Here is a 9,227-nt window from a genome sequence, read left to right on the forward strand (position 1 = left end):
TGGTTTGTCTCTCTCCGCAACAGCAGCATCCTTTCGCGACTGTCGATGTCCATACACGCAGCCAGTACAGATTAGCGGCAACACACACCACACACATGCACGCACGCACGCACACGACGCACGCACGCAGCGCCGCCACCATCACACAGACATAAAATTAAATGGTTAAATGGTCGAATGTTCTTTGAATAAAATATACATAACCTAATATTTAATCTCGCTCGTTATTATTCAAACATGAACTATACTGCTGACACTCGAGAGATCTTAGTGTTTATACCATCATCCCCATTTCTTCTACTATATATATATAATATATATTATATACTATATTATATATATTATATATATACTATATGTGGTGTGGTGTGTGTGTTGTGCGTGTGTGTGTGTGGTGTGTGGTGGTGTGTAGGTTGTGTGTGTGTGTGTGTGTGCGTGTGTGTGCGGTGTGCGTTGCGCTGTGTGCTGTGCGTGTGAGTTGTGCGTGGTGCGTGTTGCGTGTGCGTGTGCGTGGTTGTGCGTGGCGTATTGCCGCGTGTGACCTGTGCGGTGCTGCGGTGTGCGTGCCTGTGCGTGCGCTGCGTGCGTGTCGTGTGCGTGTGGTTGTGCGTCGCGTGCGTGCGGTAGCGTCGTGTGCCGTTGTCGTGCGTGGCGTGTGTGTGTGTGCGTGTGCTGTGTGTGCGCCGCGCCTGTTTGTGTTTCCGTCGCACCGGCACGTGTGTATGTCTCCCGTGCATGTACACATGTGCCCACATGCCATGTTTGCACGCCGCATAAGTCTGCAAGGCATGCGTGCAGCGTCCGACTCAACACACACACACGCCCACCACCGCTCTCACCGCCAACGCGCGCACGCTCCGATGTCATTTCTGAACTGGAGCAGGACACTGAAATTGCAGGATAGGTGCGCATTACGTCTCCTTTCCCTCCCCCCCCACCGGGGGAGTGCTTGCTAGAGCCGGCGTAGTATTAGAGCCTGGGCCATGCAAGACAAGCACGAAAACCATCTTGATACTGCAACAGCTGAATTGCGTTAGGGCTGGCTCGCTCGACCACCAGACCCCTAGACTCGTACACGTTGGCTGGTCAGGTATACGCAGTACTGCTCGAAACACTAGAGTCGATCCTTATTTTGTTTAATTTGCTTCTCGTATCACAGAAAATGCCGGCGAGGCGGCATTCGGAGCATCCACTATCACAATGCCAGCGTCGAGGGGGCGGTGTCGGACAGCGCGTAAGTCGCAGAACCTCGATCAAGGTTGGGGGGAGGATCTCCCTCGCCGCTAAAAAATCGTAATGCCGACGGTAGAGCCGCAGCTGCCTACATCCTGTGCGCCAACGTTAGCGGGAAACGTGGCGTTCGTTTTGAGCGAGCGGGATTTCCGTGTCCTGTTGGGCGAAACGGTAATTGTGGAGACGGCATTTAAAGAAATTTGCATAGCATCGAGGTAAATTTGAACGACAATAATGCAGCCACGTGTAACGGAGCACAAACCGATTGTCAGCGAAATTCGCCGGTGCAGAGGCGGGAGGGCGGACGGGCGGGGCGTTATAGCAGTCGTGCAGCTATCGAAGAGAGAAAATCGAATCAGAATAGATGTGGGACAATCACTGGGCGTTACGGCGGACATTATCTATTGCGTCAGTGGGCTGACATGTCGCCAGAACTTTAACCGTCGCGGCTTTAAACTAGCACTGAGAATGAATCGTCGGCTGGACAATGTAAGTGCATGGAAGGTAAATATATCACGAATTCGCCCCCGAACATGAGCCAAGCAAGAACAGAATCGAAGTAGATGTATTAGTAAGAAGCAGGAAAAGTCAAGAATGTACAGCGGGGGCCGTAGTTAACTTTCATTTTGTCTGGGCGAAGGCACGTCAACCTCTACCCACGGCGTTGTTTATAGCTGAGCAGCCGCGACCCATGGCGCGAATTTGTTATTGTCCAGCCTCCAATTAATAAGCAGACATTGTCTGGTGGGCACCGGACTGATGATCCTTTCCGGCCGTCCCGCGGCTAGCTACGATCCTTACGTGTTGCCACCTCCCCGCTAAGCGACGAGGCCTTACTGTTCCGCTTCCCGCGTGCCTACTAACGCATCTTACTTTTCTGCCTCCCCGCTAGCCCTCACGATCCTTACTTTTCCCGCTCCCCCTGCTAGCATACGATCCTTTACTTTCCCGACCTTCGCGGCGCTAGCTACGCATCCTACTTTTCTGCCCTTCCTCCGCTAGCTACTCCTACTTTCCGCCTCCCCTGCTAGGTATGCATCCTCTACTTTTCCGCGCGCTCCCGCCCGCTAGCTACCGCATCCTTACTTCCGCCCTCGGTACCTCTGCAGCTACGAGTCCTGACTTTTCCGCCTCCCCTGCTCGCTAGCTACGATCCTACTTTATTCCGCCTCCACCCCTTAGCTACGGGATCCCCTTAACCTCTTTACCTGACCTCCCTCTGCCCCTTAGCTATGATCCTTACTTTCTGCTTCCCACCGGGCTAGCTACGATCCTTACTTTTCCGCCTCCTCTCCCTAGCTATGATCCTTACTTTCCGCCTCCCCCGCTAGCCCTACGATCTACTTTTTCGCCTCCCCTGGCTAGCTACGATCCTTTACTTTCCGCCTCCCCCTGCTATGCTACGATCCTTACTTATTCCGCCTCCCGCCGTTGCTGTGGTGACGGCTCGGAAGCCAAACGATCACGTGCGATTGTGTGTCGGTCTGACACGCGGAGGCGAGGCAATTATAGAGCGCTGTGTTTCGCACCTCGCGCGCTGACATGGGACCGGGTTTAACGTGATGCGACAACGCACCCTACGTCACCGTGGGTGGATGGTGGCAGGAGGCCAGGAGGACAACGTGCGTACACGCGTGCGCGCGAGTGCGTGTACGTACGTAACCGTGCGTTTGAGTGTACGCATGCATGCGATGTGTGAGTGTGTGTGTGTGTGTGTGTGTGTGTGTGTGTGTGTGTGTGTGTGTGTGTGTGATTGTTTGTGTGTATGTGTGTGTGTGTGTGTGTGTGTGTGTGTGTGTGTGTGTGTGTGTGTGTGTGTGTGTGAGTGTGTGTGTGTGTACAACCCCAGACTGAGAACTAAAGAAATATTGGCTAAGCTGATTGCTTTGCCGCTACGTATGGAAATCTTAGTGAAAATCTAAAGAAATTACAGTCAGGATTACCTGACTGTGATGATACTGTCAGTTGAAATTTCGATGTTTTAATTTCGAATGCGTTCGGGGTCGGCAGGGTGCGCTTCGGGGTCGGCAGGGTGCGCGCCGTCACCCGAGTATTCATGAATCAGCTCTCATCCCTTGAGGTGTTGTGAGATTCGCTCGGTAAAGTCCGTGATTGTTCGGCAAAGGTCGGCGCGAAAGTGTGCGCGCGTGCGACAAGAAATGGGTTAGAGACATTTTTCCGTTTCCTCTTGGGGTCACGGAGGGTGAGAAAGAAAAAGTGACATGAAAAGAGAAAGATAAGGAAGAGAGAGAATGGAGAGAGAGAAGGGAGAGGGCGGCAGATAGACATAGGGAGAGAGAGAAAAAGAACGAAAAAGAGAGAGAACGAGAGAGATGGAGCAAGAGAGAATGAGGAGAGAAAATAGAGAGAGCGAGAGGGTACGTGGTGGTGGACAGAGAATTGGGCTTAATACGTACAGGATGTAAAACACAATAATCGTTACATAGATCATTAGACAACAACGCTGCAATCCCGGCACCCCGGGTGTTACCACGTGACGTCAGCACAGCGGCGGCGCTGCGATCGATACTGAGATCCGTGTGCGCGCGTGCTCTTGTTGCGCAGGAAATCCAGTTCGGTTAAATTCTGACAGGTGGCGCTGATCGATCGCGGATAGCAGCGCCTGCGGCAGACGACGCTGGCGATGACAGCTTCCTAGTTTTGTTTTGCGTAGATGTTGCGACATGGATTTAGAGGAGGTTCCCGTGAATCACGTCCACGTATCGTCTAACATGCGTGTGTGTGCGTGTCTGTGTGTGTGCGCGCGTGCGTGCAGGCGTCCTGTCTTGAAGCAATCATGGTAGCTGGATGTGCATTCATCTATTCTCCTCGCTCCTAATTAAGCGTGGGAACCGTCGACACTTATGGATTTGGTCAGTTCGTACCTTTCCCGATGAATGATTCACTAACAATCAACGCATCGACTCTTTTAATGAACATGCACGCATGTAATTATACCATTCTCGCATTAACCGGGAGAAATTCCATCTTCCAAAAATGTCTGCGCAACAGAAAACAATATTCGCAAACTTTACATATATATAAATCTTCGTTCAAGTCACAATTTGGCGTGCACGCAAGAGAGACAGAGCGCGAGAAAGAGAGAGAGGGAGGGAGAGAGAGAGAGAGAGAGAGAGAGAGAGAGAGCGAAAGCGAGAGAAATCGAGAGAGTGGGGGAGCGAGGAAGAGAGAGAGAGAGGGAAAAAGAGAGAGAGAACCGTTTTCCAAACAGATCGATATGTAAAATGTCGACGAACACCTGTGCCAACAAGCCCTCGTCTCCGCCACTAGTGATATATGGTGTAATTACTCTGGGCCGCTTGTGTACGCGTGTGTATGTATAATGTAAGTATGTAGCACGCCATGCACGTGTCGCCGCGAGATAAGCACCTCGTAGCATCACGCAAGCACCCGGAGAACCGCCGCCACCTTGTCGCGTTATATCAGGCGTCCTGTCTGTACTGACGCACGCACGCACCCAAGCACGCACGCACGCACGCACGCACGTACGCACGCACGCACGCACGCAAGCACCTGGAGAACCGCCGCCACCTTGTCGCGTTATATCAGGCGTCCTGTCTGTACTGACGCACGCACGCACCCACGCACGCACGCACGCACGCACGCACGTACGCAAGCACGCACCCGGAGAACCGCCGCCACCTTGTCGCGTTATATTAGGTGTCCTGTCTGTACTGACGCACGCACGCCCGCACGCACGCATGCACCGCCGCCACCTTGTCGCGTTATATGAGTCGTCATGTCTGTACTGACGCACGCACGCACGCACGCACGCACGCACGCACGCACGCATCATGGAAAAGAGAGACGATGGCAGAAAAGAGAAAGAGAGAGAGAGAGAGAGAGAGAGAGAGAAAGGAGAGAATAGTTGCGGTAACTGGCTATCTCTCTCTCTCTAGTTACTCTCTCTTACTGAGCACTCTTCACGTCACTCATCTCTCACCACGACTGCTCTCACCTCACTCCTCACCTTCTAGCAGCTCCGCCCACACCCCCCGGCCGCCCCGCCGCCCCGCCGCCCCCCGGCCCCCCCCCCCCCCCCCCCCCCCCCCCATCATCTCATCACTACCACCCGCTCCCACCCCCCCCCCTCCACCCTCCACCACCCCCCCTCACTACCCCCCCCCCTCACTCGTCACTCACTCACTCACTCACTCACTATCATCACTCACTCATTCACTCACTCCTCTCACGTCACTCACTCACTCAATCCTGACCCCCTCACCTCCACCCTCCTCACCCCCCCTCACCTACCCTCCCCCACCCCCTCCACTCACGTCCCCACTCAAGTCCCCCTCACCCCTCCACACCTCCCTCACTCCCCCCCCCCCCCCCCCACCCCCCCCCCCTCACCCTCCCCCCCCTCCACCCACACCCCCCCCCCCACCCCATCGCCCCCCCCCCCCCCCCCGTGCTCCGGCTCATCCTGGCACATAGCTCACTATCACTCACTCATCTGCCTCACTCATCACTCTCACTGTTCATCACTTCACTCACTCACTCACTCACTCATCCACTCACTCCACGTACTCACGATCACCTCACTCCGTATCCTCACTCAATCCTCACGTCCTCATACGTCACTCCTCCGTCACTCACTCATGTCCGGCGCACTCCTCACATACCGGTCACTCCCAGCTGATCTCACTCACTCACTCACTCACTCACTCACTCACTCACTCACCGGAAACCGTCTTCGGTACGACGTCGCCGTAGCCGATCGTCGTCATGGTGATGAGTGCCCACCAGAATCCGCGAAAGATGCTGTCAAAGTCGTTCTCGGGATTGTCGGCGAATCGCTCTGCGTAGTAGATGAGGCTCGCGAAGATCAGAATGCCGATGACGATGATCATGATGAGCAGAAACAGCTCCTTCAGACTAGCCTTGATCGTGTGGAAGAGAATCTTCAGGCCGCTAAGATGCCGCGTCAGCTTAAAGATGCGGAAAATGCGCACAACGCGGAAAAAGTTGAGAAACTCGAGTGTCTTCTGCGTCACGTTCGGATTGACGGCCTTGATGATCAGCTTGCAGTAGAAGGGCATGATCGACAGCAGGTCAACGACGTTCAGAGCCCCGCGCGTGAAGGCGCGCTTGTCCGGCGAGAAGGCGAAGCGCAGCAGCAGCTCTAGCGTGAAGTAGACGGTGACGATCCACTCGATGACGTCGAGCGCCGACGACGGCTCGCTCGTCAGGCCGACGAGCTGCGTCGCATTCGCCGACGCATTGTGAGAGTAGATGGCGACCCAGACGCGCGCGCCCTCTACCGTCTCCGTGCAGTACGTGACGATCGAGATGGCGATGAAGACGAGAGAGAGGATGTTGATCGACTGGGCAGGAGAGAAGGAGCGAGATGAGAGAAGAGGAGAGCGAGGAGATGAAGGGAGAGATTGAGAGAGATAGATAGATAGAGAGAAGAGAGAGAGAGGAGAGAGAGAGAGAAGAGAGAGAGAGAGAGAGAGAGAGGAGCAGAGAGTGGAGCAGAGAGGAGCGAGAGAGAGAGAGAGAGGAGGAGAGATGGAGAGAGAGAGAGAGAGAGAGAGAGAGAGANGTGCGTGCGTGCATGAGTGCTTGCGTGCGGGCGTGCATGGGTGCGTGCGTGCGTGCGTGCATGAGTGCGTGCGTGCGGCGTGCATGCATGGGTGCTGGTGTGCGTGCGTGCATGGGTGTGTGCGTGCGGGTGTGCGTGCATGGGTGCGGGTGTGCGTGCGTGCATACTACTGCACAGTGTTTTTTTTATTTCCTTCTTGGATCGGTTTGCACTTAATTCCCTGCCTAGGGTCAGTCGTAAACATGTTGACGCGTGATTCGAGCTTCATCGACCCAACATCACGTAGAAATAGCTGATCGGGACGCTCCTATAGATATACTCCGTGACATCTCTCCGCTTATTTGGTGGCGAATGATTGTCTCCTCAGGCTCTGTCTTAATTTCTACACGCAGTAACAACCCCACTAGCAGTTGGTACGTCAGTATTAGGTCGGCTCTACTCTCTCTCTCTCTCTCTCTCTCTCTCTCTCTCTACTCTCTCTCTCATCTCTCTCTCTCATTTCTCTTCTTCTCTCTCTTTTCTCTCTCTTTCACTGCTCTCCTCTCTCCTCTCTCCTCTCGTCTTCCTCTCTCTCTCTCTGTCTCTCTCTCTCGCGCTTTATCTCTCTGTCTCTCTGTCGCTCTCTCTGTCTCTCTCTCGCTTATCTCTCTCTCTCTCTCTCTCTCTCTCTTCTCTCTCGCTCTCTCATTTCTCTTCGCCTCTCTCTCCGCTCTCTCTGTTCTCTCTCTCTCTTTCTCTCTCTCTTTCTCTCTCTCTCTTCTCCCCTTCTCTCGCGTTTCTCTCTTTTTGAGCATGCTACTCTGTATCTCTCTTTCTCATCTCCTCTCTCTCGCTTTCCCTCTCACTCGCTTTCTCTCTCTTTGCAGCATCTACTCTGTATTTTTCTCCTCTCTCCCCCCTCTCTCTACTGCTTCTCTCGTCTCGCGCTTTCATCTCTCTGTCTCTCGTCGCTCTTTCTCCTCGTCCTCTCTCTCTCTGCGTGCAGCTCTCTCTTTTCCTTCTCCCTCTCGTCTCTCTCTCGTCGCCTTTATCTTCTCGCTCTCTCGTCGCTCGCTGCTCCGCTCTCTCCCTCTCTCTCGCCTTTCTCTCTCTTTGAGATCTATAACTCTATATCTCTTTCTCTCTCCTCTATCTCTCTCTCTCCTCTCGTCCTCTCTCTCTCTCTCTCTCTCTGTTCGTCTCTCTCCTTCTCACTCGGCTTTCTTCTCTCTTTGGGGAGAATCTACTTTACTTTTTCTTCTCTCTCTCCTCCTCTCTTTCTCTTTCTCTCTCTCTCTTCTCTCTCTTTCGCTCCCTCATTCTTGCTCTCTCTCTGTGTCTCTCCTCTCGCTTTATCTCTGTCTCTCCTCTGGGGTCTCTCTTGCTCTCTCTCTCCTCTCTCTCTCTCTACTCTCATCTCTCCTCTCTCTCTCTCTCCTCTCGCTCTCTCTCTACTCTCTCTCTCTCTCTCTCTCATCTCGCGCTTATCTNTCTCTCGTCTTCTCTCTCTCTCTCTCTCTCTCTCTCTCTCTCTTTCTCTTTCTCTGCGTGCGTCTCTCTTTCTCCCTTCTCTCTCGCGCTCTTTCTCTTTCTCCTTCTCTCTCTCCCCCGCTCTCTCTCCCCTTCTCTCCCCCGTTCTCTCTCCCCTCCCCCTCTATCTCCCCCTCTTTCTCCCCTTCTCTGACCCCCCTTTGTCCCCTCTCTGTCCCCTCTCTCTTCCCCTCTCTCTCTCCATCTCTGACCCCCTCTGTCCCCTCTCTGTCCCCTCTCTGTCCCCTCTCTCTCCCCGCTNAGAGAGAGAGAGAGGGGACTGAGAAAAAGAGAGAGACGGGAACTCCCCTTGGTCCTCTCGCCCGCGCTACCCCCTTGCCTCCACCTACTGCTCCGCCACGAACGCATGCACGCACGCACGCACGCACGCGCTCTCTGTTTTTGCCGCGCGCGCTGCTAGAATCTATAGCCGCTGCTATAATTGCACCGAGGCTAGCCGGCTCTCTCTCTTGTCGAAGCCTGGGAAACAACTGCGGGCCGCGCACCTGTGTATTTTTACCTGCGCATGTATAGACGCGCAGATGCGTCGATTTACCGGCCACGAAGAGCGGCGGGTGGGTGGGTGGGTGTTATGGTGGGTGGTGCTCGAAGCGGGATTAAGAGGACGACTAACCGGGAACGCGCTGTGTGTGTGGAGGGGAGAGATCGAAAACCAGACCCGTTCCCCGCGACCCTCGTTCCACCCTTTCCCCGTTCAGTACTAACGGGTTTCTCTCCGGCTGGTCGCCTACGTCATTTCTCCGGCTGCTGCTCTCTCACTCTCTCTCCCTCCTCTCTCTCTCTCTCTCTCTCTCTCTCTCTCTCTCTCTCTCTTCCTCTTCCTCATCCCCCTCCTCTCCCTCATTCTCCTCCTTCTCCTCCTCCTCTCCTTCCTCTCCCTCCTCTCATTCCTCTC

At 54.3% G+C, this 9,227-nt stretch overlaps 1 protein-coding gene across 1 annotated transcript; it reads right to left on the minus strand.

The window, feature by feature from the left end:
• Positions 1-5,930: 5,930 nt before the first annotated feature.
• Positions 5,931-7,046, minus strand: LOC106813698 (potassium voltage-gated channel protein Shaw-like). The gene is made up of 2 exons (XM_014817905.1): positions 6,978-7,046; positions 5,931-6,581 (listed from the first exon to the last, which is right to left on the minus strand). Exons 1-2 carry the CDS (start codon positions 7,044-7,046, stop codon positions 5,931-5,933), a joined length of 720 nt encoding a protein of 239 aa, XP_014673391.1.
• Between the last annotated feature and the right edge of the window lie 2,181 nt (positions 7,047-9,227).

This window comes from Priapulus caudatus, unplaced genomic scaffold (assembly GCF_000485595.1).
Source record: "Priapulus caudatus unplaced genomic scaffold, Priapulus_caudatus-5.0.1 Scaffold811, whole genome shotgun sequence".
NCBI lineage: Eukaryota > Metazoa > Priapulida > Priapulimorpha > Priapulimorphida > Priapulidae > Priapulus > Priapulus caudatus.